This window comes from Grampus griseus, assembly GCF_964374135.1.
Source record: "Grampus griseus genome assembly, chromosome: 6".
Classification (NCBI taxonomy): domain Eukaryota; kingdom Metazoa; phylum Chordata; class Mammalia; order Artiodactyla; family Delphinidae; genus Grampus; species Grampus griseus.
The window spans coordinates 50,130,840-50,146,649 of NC_139000.1; the positions used below are offsets into that span (position 1 = coordinate 50,130,840).

General features: G+C 40.4%; 1 protein-coding gene across 2 annotated transcripts in view; it reads right to left on the bottom strand.

The window, feature by feature from the left end:
• The window catches only part of PIP5K1B (phosphatidylinositol-4-phosphate 5-kinase type 1 beta), a 323,269-nt gene that overhangs the window by 113,787 nt on the left and 193,672 nt on the right, over positions 1 to 15,810 (bottom strand). For both annotated transcript variants that reach the window (XM_082656617.1, XM_082656616.1), the window contains exon 7: positions 12,247 to 12,546. In XM_082656617.1, coding sequence (XP_082512743.1) covers positions 12,247 to 12,546 — 300 coding nt within the window. The remainder of the gene's footprint in view (positions 1 to 12,246; positions 12,547 to 15,810) is intronic.

Sequence of the window (15,810 nt, forward strand, 5' to 3'; positions counted from 1 at the left end):
ACAAAAGCAGGAAACCCTCACATACTATTTTTATTTCATAAAGCTCAAAGACTTTAGCTTCCTTTGACTGGAATTATTGTATATTTATATTTATATGTGACAAATTACTTAAAATGAAAGTTAGCTAGACACATCACCACCTCCACACCTTAGGAAATATGTGAGTTCTCTAATCTTTAGGTATTATTTCTTATGAGAGGAAAAGATAAAGGAGTTTTAAAGGAGTCGAGGAAGATATTTCCAGTCTCCCATTTCCATTCTTTTCGGTAGAAATTTTTATATTGTTCCATTTGGCTTGAAGTGAGCATTAAAAAAACAACTACTGGCTCGATAATCCTTCAATTTCTGTAGTTAATGAGAATTCTCAAAAGCTGCTCACACAGGATTCAACAGCCCACATTGCGTCCCCAGTATCCCTCTCCACCGGATTGGAAAAACAATCGACTCCACTGTAACCATCACATTTCTCAGAAAGAAGTTTTGCTTTTAAGTTAACAGGATTTCATGTGCACACATGTTGGTAACAGTTGGCAAGTGTCAATGGGCTTGATTATGCTTTTCATTAAACTTTCAAAACTAAATGTTTGGATTACTAATTTTACTTTTTGTTCCCTCAGTCACTTGGCACGATTTTCCTCTCTCCCTCCTTCCTTGAAGTAGGTTGTGAGACTTCATTAACTCTTTGCCTTGTCCAAACCAAGTTCTCTACTTTGATGGAGCCCTTTCTTAACCCCTATAGCACCTTCTCACCAGCTCTGTGTCAGAGCTAGAAAACCAGTGATCGGGCACTTCCAGCCCACCCTCTCTGCGTCCATCCAAATTATTACTTAACACTTTCATTTCCACAGACTTTCCTCCATTACACCTACAAGCCCCTTAAGGAGAGTGCACAGATGAAAGAACCTGGGTTTTGCAACCAAAGAGACCTGGGTGGAAATCCTGGCTCCAGCACTATAAGCTCTGCAGACCCGGGGAAGCTGAACCTCTCCTGGGTCCCCATTTCATCTGTCAAAATGGAATCATGGCACTCACTCTGCAGGGCTGTTGTGAGGATTAGTGAGACAATCTATCTGAAATGTCAAGCACTGCCTGGCTCAGAGCAAATGTTAATGGAAACAACCTATGGATGAACTGAGCCTTGGAAATGAGTCCTTACCATCCACAAAATCATGTATTGGGTACTATATTGTGCATACGTATTTCATGACTATATACCATGTATGATGTGTTTTAAATGCTAAGTTACTTTGGTAACTACAGGTTATATCTAAGATAGAATGCTCCCTCTACCCAAAACTGGAATAGCTGTTTTGAAATATTGAGAATTACTTGTCTGGCTCAAATTGAGCTATGTCTTACTCAGTAGAAAGTCAGGCATGAACAACAACATAGAAGAGTATTTGGATTTTGGCAGCTACCCTGAAATTCTCTGGTACTGACCATCTTGTCCCTTCTGTTACTGCAGTGGGAGCTCCTTCCCATCACCCACCTGCATGAGAGATGCAGAGCAGCAAGTGCCAAAGCTGGACAAACATCAGCCCCGTTCCAGGACTGATGAACAGCTGTGTCGTCCAGAGAGTCTTAAATGGGGACACCAGTCACCACCTAAATAAATACCTGAGTGGACTGGGCGGTCAACACAGTTGCAATTGACTAATTTACTGGTCATTAACAGATGCTGGCCAGGTGAGCAATACAAATGTACTTCAAACCATTATCCTCCAATTCACAACACTGGTATGATGATTAACTCTGGTACTATTTCGTATCAAACCATGGGTACACTATTAACAAAGCTTGCTCTTATTATGTTTATTGATTAGGTAAGATTTATAATTTCAAAAATGTTGTTGTTGGGACTTCCCTGGTGGTCCAGTGGTTGTGAATCCACCTTCCAATGCAGGAGATGTGGGTTCGATCCCTGGTCGGGGAACTAAGATCCCACATGCCACAGGGCAACTAAACCCATGCGCCACAACCAGAGAGAAGCCTGCACGCCGCAACAAAAGATCCTTCGTGCCGCAACAAAAGATCCCTCGTGCTGCAACTAAGACCCGACGTAGTCAAATAAATAAACATTAAAAAAAAATGTTATCTCTTAGGCTTCATCGAAAGATTAACACTGAGACAACTGCTATTCTGTTAAGTGATCTGAAGGGTAGGAAAATGAAATCACACAATTCCTGTTCTCCTAGAGAGCAGATTTTAGTAGGCAAACATAAAACGTGTACCCACGTAATTACAATACAATATAGAGATACCAATGGCTATAGAATAGAGTTAGATCAAGTGCTATGAACTTTTAAAGTCTCATGGAAATGATTATTATTAGCGCTAAAGTCCTGTACCTCAGGTGTCTCTTTCTCAGGAATCCCTACCAATTGCATTAAGACCCACAGACATATGATCAGCCATTAGAGTTAACTGTAAGCTCTTTTGTTTCACTTTCACCACTCTTTATCCCCAAACTACTTCTTTTTTGGATTTATCTTTTACTTTGGTGAAGTATATACTTAAGCAATTTTTTTTTAACAGACTTAAATATATACCTATCAGAATGGCTAACATAAAAAGTATAGTGATGACATGGGACTTCCCTGGTGGTGCAGTGGTTAAGAATCTGCCTGCCAATGCAGGGGACGTGGGTTCGATCCCTGGTCTGGGAAGATCCCACATGCCACAGAGCAACTAAGCCCGTGTGCCACAACTTGTGAAGCCTGCACTCTTGAGCCCGCAAGCCACAACTACTGAGCCCGCGCACCACAACGAAGAGTAGCCCCGGCTCGCCACAACTAGAGAAAGCCTGCATGCAGCAACAAAGACCCGATGCAGCCCCCTCCCCCAAAATGTGTGTGTGTGTGTGTGTGTGTGTGTGTGTGTGTGTGTGTGTGTCTATATAGATATACAGTGATGACAGCAAATACTGGTGGGGATGAAAAGCAACTAGATCACTCATACATTGCTGATGGGAATGCAAAATGGTACAGCCACTCTGGAAAAGAGCTTAGCAGTTTCTTCCAAAACTAAACACGTGCTTACCATACAACACAGAAGCTGCACTTGGGCATTTATACCAGAGCAATGAAAACTTGTGCTTATGCAGAAACCCTTATGAAAATACTCATAGCAACTTCATTTATAACAGTCAAAAACTACAGAAAACCCATGTTATTCAATGAGTGAATGCTTAAACTGTGGTATATCCATACCATGAAACATAACTCAGCAATAAAAAGGGTAAACTACCAATACACAAAATAACTTGGATGGATCACAAGAGTATTATGCTGAGTGAAAAAAGCCAATCTCAGAGGTTACACACCATATGATTCCTGAAACGACAAAATTATAGAGACGGAAAACAGATTGGTGGTTGCAAGGGACTGGGGAGGGGTAGGATGGGAGGGAGGTGTCTGTGGCCACATATAAAAGGGGAGCAGGAGGGATCTTTGTGGAAGAACTGTTCTATATTTGACTGTGGTGGTTACATAAATACACATGTGCATAAACGATATATATACATACCCACGCACACATACAAATGAGTGCATGTAAAACTGGTGAAATCTGAAAAAGATCCCTGCATTGTACCCATGTCAATTTCCTAGTTGTAATATTGTACTAAGGTCCTACAAGATATTACTGCTGGGAAAACTAGGTGAAGAGTATATGAGATCTCTCTGTATTTTTTTTCTTCCAACTGCATGTGAATCTACAATTATTTCAAAATAAATTTTTTTTTATAAAAGAAGATTTAGAGGTAGGAAGTTTTTTAAAGTCCTTGCATATGTGACACCTTCATTTCCAGTCTCACAGGGAAACGTGGCTTGGCTAGACAGACATCTATGTCCAAGATCATTTCCTCTCAGGCCAGAGCACAGAAGGCATTGTTCCACTGTTTCTCAGAAACTTCATGATTTTCTTTTTTTTTTTAAACTCATTGCCCTTTAAAAATTCTCTTTTAATTAATTAATTTATTTATATTTTATTTTTGGCTGCGTTGTGTCTTCGTTGCTGCGCGTGGGCTTTCTCTAGTTGAGGCGAGCAGGGGCTTCTCTTTGTTGTGGTGCGCAGGCTTCTCATTGTGGTGGCTTCCCTTGTTGCAGAGCACGGGCTCTAGGCGTGTGGGCTTCAGTAGTTGTGGCATGCGGGCTCAGTAGCTGTGGTTCACGGGCTCTAGAGCACAGGCTCGGTAGTTGTGGTGCACGGGCTTAGTTGCTCCGCAGCATGTGGGATCTTCCCCGACCAGGGCTCGAACCTGTGTCCCCTGCATTGGCAGGCAGATTCTTAACAACTGCGCTAGCAGGGAAGTCCTATGATTCTTCCCAGCTCAAACAATCCTGGACTCCGTAAGTTGGTTTTATTTACTTATTTTTTTTCACCAACTTTATCTTTGCTTTATGTTGGTATTACAAATAACTAATAAGAGATAGCAAAACTCATAACTTAAAACAATGGAGCAAATAAAATATATCATGGGATTATAGTGTTTTAAAGACATAATTTGCAAAACAGTGCATTTATCTGTATCTTTTTTCGGAAGTAATCTTTCAGTGTCTGGAACAGAGATGTGGAGTCAATGATATCCTTGTCCCCTTCCCATATTTTAGCTGAAGTCTAAAAACAAACTCCAATTCCTTACTGATAAAGGAAATAGCTTAAATGTAAGTGTTGTCATCAGTAAGAGATGTACATCTTTTTTCTATTAGGTCTGAAACATTTTTTTCCTCCTTAAAGATAACTGGAAGGCAACCAATACATACGAAAAAAGAAAAGAACCTGTCTAAACTAAATGCAAAAAAATTAATGCTAAAGAAATTTATAGCTATGGGGTAAGCAGTAACATTATGCTAAATTAAGTATTAAAGAAAATAACCTACATTGTAACCCATACAAACATGCCTATAGCTGAGAAGAATCTGATCTACAAATTTAGAACTTGCCATACATAGTTAGGATGAAATCCCAGTTTGCAGATCAAAAAGTCTCAGTATTCTTAAGACCAGTTTCATTAATATTTCATTAATATTAATATTTATGATGACAGACATTTGTGTGAAAAAGGAAAATTTGTTCCACACCACATAAAAATTAATAAATTTGCTGCTCAACAAAAAAAATAATAAATGTAAAATAAGTCATTTAGGTCATTAATTATCAAGACTGTCCGATATGACTCCCACATAAGAACTATTTGAATTGCAAACACAAGTTCTTACTAATATACTTTATCAATGTCATGTCCCCAGAATTATCAATAAATATTGTAGGATGTAATAATTTATCAAATTAATTAAATGATATGAGACATTTTAGATTTTTCATAAATAAGTTATGTCAGAGAAGAAATAATTATAGTAAATTTAAAATGCACACAAAATAGTTCCCAATTGTTCTTCCAAAATTAATAAATTTCAAGTCAACTTTAATTTCATAATCTTGTAATATGTACTGAGTGTACACAATAAGCCAGGTACGCAGCTGCAGAGAGGTATAAGGAATGAGCTTTGGCCTTTGAGACATTTACAGTCTAGCTAGGGAGACTGGATATACACCTAAAGGAGACAAGGATCAGTATTAAATAAAATAAAGTCTAATGACTATTTACAATACTGATTCTATGGGAAAATAATTGAAAGATAAAAATACTTCTGTTACACAAATGACTTTTAACATGGGGCAATCAGTACAGTTTTTTAAAAAAATCCCAAGTGATTCAAAAGGGAGATCATCTGCTTTATTAAATTCTCAATGCTATATGTGGCAGGCATTGCAGGGAAACTGGATACTTCTTCCAAAACACGCAGAACTTAAAAGACAGCTAGAGGTACAAAAGTCACCAAAGATAGACTGTTTCTGGAAGTGTGACTAAACCTGTCTCCCTCTATCATCAGATAGTTTATTCCCTTGCTCGAATATGTTTTTCTTTTCTTTTTAAAATTTATTTATTTTATGTATTTATTTTTGGCTGCATTTGGTCTTCATTGCTGCGCGCAGGCTTCCTCTAGTTGTGGCGAGAGGGGGCTACTCTTCATTGCGGTGCGCAGGCTTCTCATCGTGGTGGTTTCTCTTGTTGTGGAGCATGGGCTCTAGGCGTGCGGGCTTCAGTAGTTGTGGCATGCGGGCTCAGTAGCTGTGGCTCACGGGCTCTAGAGCACAGGCTCAGTAGTTGTGGTGCATGGGCTTAGCCGCTCTGCGGCATGTGGGATCTTCCCGGAGCAGGGATTGAACCTGTGTCTCCTGCACTGACAGATGGATTCTTAACCACTGCGCCACCAGAGACGTCCCTCGAATATGTGTTTCAATGAACAGTTACTGAGTACTGACTAAGCACCAGGCAATGAAGATAACAAAGACTTTAAGGTTTGATCCTCATGCTCAAGGATCTACATGTGAATAAATAAAATAGTGTGATAAATCCCTCAAAAGAGGTCGGGGCTTGGGGAACCGCAGCATGGTGGTCTTCACGGAAGAGATGAGTAGGAGGGGGACAGGTAAAGGAGAGAGGGGAAGAATGGTCCAGCGGACTGAAACATGTATTAAAAGACCAAAACCTTGGGCTTCCGTGGTGGCGCAGTGGTTGAGAGTCCGCCTGCCGATGCAGGGGACACGGGTTCGTGCCCCGGTCCGGGAGGATCCCACATGCCGCGGAGCGGCTGGGCCCGTGAGCCATGGCCGCTGAGCCTGCGCGTCCGGAGCCTGCGTGTCTGGAGCCTGTGCTCCGCAACGGGAGAGGCCACAACAGTGAGAGGCCCAAGTACCACACACACACAAAAAAGACCAAAACCTTTAGAGAACATGTCCAGTAGGTCAGAATGGCTGGAGAGTAGAGATGCTCTGGGGAGAGGGGAGAGAAGGCTGAAGAAGGAAGCTGAAGGAGCATCTGGAGAAGCAGCAAGGAACAGATCGGGAAGGATCTGAATGTTCCAAGCTAGGAAGTAAGTATGGCTCTGGCCCAGAGGCAGTAGAGGACCTCCACTAGAGGATCTTCAGGAACTGGTGGTCTTCTGATCTGAGGATCACTTTGGCAGCAGCATTAGGGATATGCTGAAAGGCAGTGATAGTGAAAACTAGTAAAGAGGCTACTGCAAAACTCCAGGTGAGGAAAGGTCTCAATAAGGGCCGTGGCTGTGCATCTGGAGAGGAGGGGGCAGATCCAAGAGTTATTTAGGAGAAGGACTGGATAGGACACGGTGATTCACTGAGTGTGGGGAAAGAGAACAAGAAAGAAGGATGGAAAGAGTAGCTTCAGGGTACTGATGTGGGCAACTGCTTCATGCTGATCATATCCCCAGGCCAGGGAGGACGGGCAGAGGAACAGGCTGTGGGAAGATAATGGAGTACCTGGGAACATCAGTTTTCACATAGGATGTGTCTCTCAGCTTGTCACATGGGGACCATAGGGGATGGTTTGAATAAATCCTACTTCCTGTTTTTGATGGCAAGTGACCTGTGATGCCCTGGTGGTACTTTCTGCTGACATAACTCTTACCCTGGGCCAAGTTCTCTTATGGGTGTAGATGGCTGTCACAGCAGGCAGAGGGTGAGGCCAAAGAAGAGGAAATGCTTCCAGAAAGGGAACCCAGTTATTCACATGTCCATTTTCCCCAGACATAGCCTACAGGGAACAGCAATGTGGGAGCCAGAGAGAACCCAAGATCTGGATCCCTGCTTTTGGAAAGAGCCCTTCGTCTGAAGCCTGTGGGCAAGTGGCCTCGGCAGGGTTGAAGGATAAAGTGCGCTCCGTTCCCTAGAAGAGTTCCAAGTGGCCGGCGTGCCACGTGGAGGAGTTGGTAGGCATGGACCAGCACAGGGGGACAGGCTTATGGGCAAGGGCCCGAGGCTGGGCTGGGGAAGCTGGGGAAAAGGATTCAGGGGCTGCTCAAAGGGCGCAGGGGAAGATGGCATTTGTCAAGAGGGCTCATTGTGGGTTGAGGCGGCCCAGGCTGTTTTGGATGCAGAGTCCAGAAGCAGCAGCTCTGATGGGGGGTCAGGGAAGTAGGCTGTGGGGAGCAGCGCACAATGCATGCAGGTCAGGCTGGGTCAATGAGTCAGGCAGGTATCTTCCGGCCAGCAGTTACGCAAGGGAAATGGAGTCCTGGGATCTGAGACGTCACGCCGAAGTATGAAAGAGGTGGGGGCAGGAAGCAAGAAGTCGGCAGCAAGAGGTGAGGAGGGTTATCGTTTCTATCTGGGAACAACAGAAAAGCTGAGGTCCAAAGGTCTGGGATTCCTGGCTTTACCCTTAAGAGGACCTGGCACCAGCAGAAAGGGTCTTTTGACATTATTTGGTTCCTGACAGCATTTCTCTCCTAACCTCACATGTTCCTTTACTATTAACTGTTGCAACACCAAACAACTCTAGTTCTTGGAACATGTTATGCCATTTCATGCTTAGCTTATATTATTTTCTCTTCCTAGAAATATGCTTCTACTTCTTTGCCTACCTGGAGAACTCTTCTCCTTCTTCAGAACCAAGCTATGATGTTACCTACTCTGATCCCTCAAATGCTTTAGAATATTATCATTGCACTTAATATTCTGAATGGCCACTGATTAAAAATAGAACCTGCTGTATAAAAAATCAATAAAATAAAATTCAAAATTCATATTATTTATAAAGATAAATAATAATAAATAATTTATAACAATAAATATAAGTATTTATAAATATAAACATTTATATTATATTGGCTTTATCATTTATAAAATAATGTCACCTACACCATCTAAGTTAATCATCACAGTGCTCCTGGGACATAAGATGAGCTTATATATTAAGGAAAAATTGTGGTTTAGAGACGTTATGACTTGTCGAATATCATACAGCTTATCAATGGAAGATCTAATATCCAGGCATCCAGACACCTGACCTTCCTTCATTTCTCCCTCCCTCCCTCCATCCTAACCTTACTTCTGTCTTAAAGATCTTGCTACCGCTGAGATGATGAATTGACATCAGAATTGATTGAAATTTCTTGCTGAGAGTATGTTTATCACATATTAATAAATCACATTTTTTGATGCTTCAAAAAAAATTCAAAAAAATAAAAATAGAGGTCATTCACCTCATGTTGGCACACAGGAGGCCTGCGATACATGTCTGATAAGTGAGTAAAAGAATGCATCCTAATATGGGTGTAGCTCACCTTTCTTTGGCTGGGCTGGTGACACAGTAATCCAGTCCCCTGCCTGACTTGTTTCTAGAGCCTTAGCAGCACTGCCTCACTCAGAGGATTGTTAACAGCAGAGATTCCCGATCGTTTGGGGCCGGTGCCAGCCCCAGGGGGAACTTACATCCTCCCTGGATCTCCACAGCACCTCATCTGGTGCTAAAGCTCAGCTCTGCAAAGTGAGGGAAATGTCAGGGTAAGAGATGCTGTGGGCAATGCCAACCACACATCCTATTCCAGCCCTTCAGAAGATGACCTGAAGAAAGAGAGATGAGTCTGCTCGGCTCTAGGATGGGGGTCGTTAGCCCGGGGTAGGGAGCGGGTAGAGAGACGATGGGCTGCAAGGGATTCATGAAAGACAGTTCACAGCTTTCATCAGTTTTACAAAGAGGCCCATGACTATTAAATATTAAGACCTACCATTCCAGAAAAGTGCCTTCCTCCAGGTAGCTCTGATCTGAGAATCAGCTGCTGACTCCAGATCACAGAGGCCTTGGTCATAGTCAAGGCAGATCACAGAAGGGACTCAGGTTCCCCCGCAGCATGCCATTCCCATGCTCCAACTCCACCCCAAGAAAAGCCTTTCTGAAGGCCGATGTGTGCAATTTAAGGAAGTTTCATGATCTGTGTCTTTGACAAGTTCAAATGCAATGAAAGACAGGGAGTCAGGCTTAGGATACCTCCACATTGACCTTTATGTGCCTTAGCACAACAAATCCTCAAAAAATAAAAACTAAAAAGGCAAATCCCCAGGGTCTCATTCCTGACGAAGAGTCATGTTTGACCTTGTTCTATCAGGATTGGGCTTAGGAAATGCTAATAAACAGACAAATCCTGTGCAATGGCTTTTTACATTTGACCTTTCCTTTTTTTTCTGGCATAGGAGCCTGTGGCTTTAGAAAACAGCAGAAAAAAGGCTTTCCATATTCAAGAGGCAAGAAATGCACACACACACAAAGAGAAAGCAAATCTAAAATTGTTTGAAACCCTGGGGAACTGAGAGTCACTTTTCACCCACATCCTGTCAGGGTTGAAAAGCACAGGAAAAGGTTTCTCCTAAAATGTGTGTATGTTTTATGTTTTCCTTTTTAAAGAAAAACAAGAGTCACTCATATGCACCCAGATATCTGAATAGATCAGCTGGATAGCTTTTTGTTTGCTTGGTTCCCACTGTTATTCCCATGACTTCTGAAAAGATAGTTTTAAAAAAATCCTTACATTGAATCTTTAAATTTCAATTGTTAAGAGCACATGCTTTGTCCCCAAACAGGTGTGGGCTCTGCCACTGACTTGCTAGGTGATGCTGGACAGGTTTGTTAACCTTTTTAAGAACCTAATTATTCACCAATTAAAATGGGAGTATGAATGGTACTGATGTCAAATGGTGGCTGAGATAATTAAAAGAAATAATGCATTAAAAAATCTTAGGCTATTAAGTTTAGTCAGTCAAACAGAGAAAGACAAATATATGGTATCACTTATATGTGGAACCTAAAAAAATGATACAAATGAACTTATTTACAAAACAGAAATAGACTGACTGACAGAAAACAAACTTATGGTCACCAAAGGGGAAAGGAGGGGAGGGATAAATTAGGAGTTTGGGATTAACATATACACTATTATATATAAAACAGGTAAACAACAAGGACCTACTATATAGAACAGGGAACTATACTCAATAACTTCTAATAACCTATAATGGAGAAGAATCTGAAAAAGAATATATATATACATATATGTATAACTGAATCACTTTGCCATACATTTGAAACTAACACAACATTGTAAGTTAACTATACTTCAATTTAAAAACAAAAGGGAAATATCTTAGGCTAGCTTGGTAAACTCGAAGCATCAATGAATGGCATCTAAAGGACAGGAGCTGTGGAGTAAATCCTCTACCGATGAAACGAACAATTCCAAGGACACATCTTTATGCGTTATCAGAGATGTTTTAACACAGAAAGAAAAAACCCAGCAACAGTGGGGCTGTGCTTCTCGTTGAGGATTCCCCATTTTATACATTACATGCGGTGGTTAGACCGCCTTCTTTACCTTCAGGTGAGCTCGAGTTGGGCAGAGAAGGGACCCACCCTCCCCTGTAACAAGGTGCGTCATCTGACCAAGTCCACAGAAGGCCCAGGAAGCCAAGGCACACCCCGTATTTCCCAGTGATCAGGCCCCATGAGTCCTATTCTCTTCTCCAGAAAGCCCTGGTCAGGCCTGGACCCAACCTCGCACCAGCACGCCTTCAGCCCATCTCCAACGTGCCCAGCCCAGCTGAGAACCCGCATGGTTCTCCTAAGTTCATCTGGGCCAGGAAATAACATTCCTGAGAATCTGTTAATCAAATGATCATCATCCTTCAGAACCTAGCAGAGTTGCATTTTCATCTATTTCTCCAAAAGGGCTTTTACCGACTTTCTGTAAATTTACCATGTCAGAAAAATTTATCCTGGACTTCGGTTTTACTTTTTTTTCCTTTTTTTCTTATGCATTGCTGGCTGGGGGAACTCCTCCTCCTGACAATCTCTCTGGCTACTTTGCATGGAATGGTCTTTGCTCTGTCAAGCCTCATTCCTGATCGCCTCTTATTCAGATCACATAGAGCAATTTCAGCAAATGGGCCCACCTCATGGTTCTGCACATACAGTGGATTTCCAGGGATCCACTTATCAATCCCACCAAGTGCATTTTCTCTAAGCTACTCTCCCCTGTTGGAATCTTACTTCATCCAAGTCTTGTATATGGCTTTTCTCGCTAATCACTGTGTTAAACCTAAACTTCTTTTCCCTCCACTTTAAACACCTTTCCCACAGGGGAGGATGAAAAGAAAAAAAAAATTATTGTTTCATTTGATCAAAGAAAGCTGACTTAGCTTATTAATAAAACCAACAGACCCCAGACAATTCCCTTATCATCCACCAGTTCCTTCAAGAACAGGGAAGCCTGGATCAGCATCAGGATTGGTAATGATGGGATTCCATGTGACAGTTTTTGGACATTCTTACAAAGGTACCTTACCACAGATGACTTTTCAAAGGCATTCACAGCAATGACATTTCCTTACCCGGCAGTCTCTCTGAAGCGTCTTCATGAGCGCATTGTATGTTTCTGTATCAAAATACAACCCTTCGTGCATGTCTTGCAGGAAATCTAAGTCCTTAAACGTGGGGCTGGATTTCTCTCTCTCTTTTCGGGAGGCTCTTCGCTTATAGGTTGAGCCTTTCAAGTCATATGTAAAGTGCATTCTCATGGAGCGTGGTAAGACATTGTTCATCACCACAATTCTGATGTTAATGCCCCCTGATTGCATGCAATACAGTCCATAAAATTTGGGCAAAAGAGTCCTTGGATTCTGGTTTAAATTCTAAAAAAAGAAAAAGGAAAAAAAATGTTTAAACTCTACTTTTACAAAATGATGCTCCACTATGACGTGTTTTCATCTAAAATGATAATTAAAAATGGAATGTGATTATTTTTGTTAACGGCCATTGTTAAAATTTTGCTGTTCCTAACCTAGTTTTTAAGTCGGCTTATGGGAACACAACTTTATCATTCTGATCTCAGGGCATTAAAAGTGGCTGAATTGAAAATGGACGGAATGTCCCAAATTAGCTCCAACTAAAATCAGGCAAGGACGTGATTAGTGCCATGTGTGATTATTCTCTAAGGTAGCTCAAGAGACAATGAATTGCTGGGGTACAAGGGATGAACATTTAAAATTTTAATAGCTCCTGAGAAACTGTCTTCCAAAATGGCCAGACCGCTTTACCACACTTCGTAAGATTACATATTTCCCACCCCTCTTACCAGTGCTGAATATTATCTAACTTTAGAATCTTTGTAAGCATGGTTGGTGAAAAATGACAACTTGTTTCCAATTTAATTTAATTTAAATGTGAATACCACTAATAACTAGAGAAATTTAATATTTTTACATATTTTTAGCCACCTCAAAGATAATTTTGTGTTACTATCCTTTGCTCATTTCTCTTTACGTTTTTGTCATCGTTGGAGTTCTTGATATATTCTGGATATTTATTAGTTTCCTATTCTATTCGGGGTAAATATTTTCTTCCACTATGTTGTTTTTTGTTATAAAAATAGGGAATACACACCTATTTTTGTTTCACTTTAAAAGTAGGCAACAAGTAAAAAATAGTTTACTAAAAGGCATTTATATAATGAAAAGTCTACTATTCCTAATCCTTCCCCCAATTCCCAACTTTTGTGGAAACTATTGTCCTCACTTTCTATCATTTTAGAAATATCCTATGTGATTGTGTTAATTTTATACCTGTGTTTTTTTTTTTTTGGTTATACAAATGTTTTGCTTTTTCATGTAATCACATTTATGTACTTGTTTCTTGTGCTTTTTTGGCTTCTTCTATGGTCTTACAAATTTTTAATAATTTTGGTGATTACATTTGGTTTTTTACTTCACATGGAATTTTATTCTTCCAGAAAGTTTGCATAGAGCATTGATGTGACTTACATACATCATGAAATGAGTATCACAATAAGTTTAGCCATCACAATGAGCCATCATCTCATATAGATATAAAATTAAAGAAATAGAAAAAAGATTTCTTCCTCGTGATGAGAACTCTTAGGATTTACTCTCTTAACAACTTTCCTATATAACATGCAGCAGTGGTCATTATATTCACCATGGTGTACATCACATCCCTAATGCTTATTTATCTTGTAACTGGAAGTTTGTACCTTTTGACCACCTTCCTCTAACGCCCCCTTCCCCCACCTCCCGCCTCTGGTAGCCACAAATCTGATCTCCTTTTCTATGAGTTCGTTTGTTTTTGAAGTATAATTGACCTACATCACTATGCTAGTTCCTGTTACACAGCATAGTGATTTGCTACCTCTGTACATTTCAAACTGATCACCACAATGAGTCTAGTTAAGATCTGTCTCCATACAAAGATACTACATAATTTTTGACTATATTCCCCACACTGTACATTTCATACTCATGACTCATTTATTTTGCAACTGAAGTTTGTACCTCTTAATCTCCCTCACCTATTTCTTTTTCCCCCACACCCCTCTCCCCTCTGGTAACCACCTCTTTGTTCTCTGTGTCTATGTCTCTGTTTCTGTTTTGTTATGTTTGGTCATTTGTTTTGTTTTTCAGATTCCACATATAAGTGAAATCAAACAGTATTTGTCTTTTTCTGTATGACATTTCACTTAGCATAATACCCTCTAGGTCCATCCATGTTGTCACAAATGGCAAGATTTCATCGTTTTTTAAGGTTAAGTAATATTTCATTGCATATGCATACCACATCTTGTTTTCCCATTCATTTATTGATGGGCACTTGAGCTGCTTCCGTATCTTGGCTATCATAAAACAATGGTGCAATGAACACAGGGGTGTATATATCTTATCGAATTAGTGTTTCTGTTTCCTTTGGATAAATCCCAGGAGTGGAAATGCTGGATCATACAGTAGTTCTAGTTTTAATTTTTTGAGGACTCTCCATACTATTTTCCATAGTGGCTGCACTAATTTACATTCCCACCAATGGGCATGAGGGTTCCCTTTTCTCTACATCCTTGCCAACGCTTATTATTTATTGTCTTTTTGATAATACCCACTCTGATGGATGTGACGTGATAGCTCACTGTGGTTCTGATTTGCATCTCTCTGGTGATTAGTGATATTAACTGTCTTTTTCTGTGACATCTGTACATCTTCTTTACAAAAATGCCTATTCGGATCCTCTGCCGATTTTTATTTTTTATTGAAGTATAATTGATTTACAATGTGTTAGTTTCTGGTGTACAGCAAAGTGGTTCAGTTTTATATGCATGCATGTGTGTGTGGATGTGTGTGTGTGTGTGTATATATATATATATATATATATACATATATATATATGTACTTTTTCATTCTTTTTCATTGTAGGTTCTTAGAAGATACTGATTATAGTTCCGTGGGCTATACAGTAGGACCTTGCTCTTTATCTATCCTATATAAAGTAGCGTGTGTCTGTTAACCCCAAGCTCCTAATTTATCCCTCCACCCCCTTTCCCCTTTGGTAACCATAAGTTTTGTTTTCTATGTATGTGAGTCTGTTTCTGTTTTGTAAAAATGTTCACTTGTATCCTTTTTTAAGATTTCACATATAAGTAATACCATATGATATTTTTTTCTCTGGCTTACTTCATTTAGTATGATAATCTCTAGGTCCATCCATGTTGCTGCAAATGGCATTATTTTTCACTTTTTTATGGCTAAATAATATTCCATTATGTATGTATGTGCCACATCTTCTTTATCCATTCATCTGTCAAGGAACACATGGTTGCCTCCATGTTTTGGCTACTGTAGAAAGTGCTGCTATGAACACTGGGGTGCATCTTTTCAAATTAGAGTTTTCTCCAAATATATGCCCAAGAGTGGGATTGCAGAATCATATGGTAGTTCTATTTTTAATTTTTTAAGGAATCGCCATACTGTTCTCTGTAGTGGCTGCACCAATTCACATTCCCATCAACGGTGTAGGAGGGCTCCTTTTTCTGCACACCCTCTCCAGCATTTATTATTTATAGGCTTTTTAATGATGGCCATCTGACAGGTGTGAGGTGATACCTCATTGTAATAGTT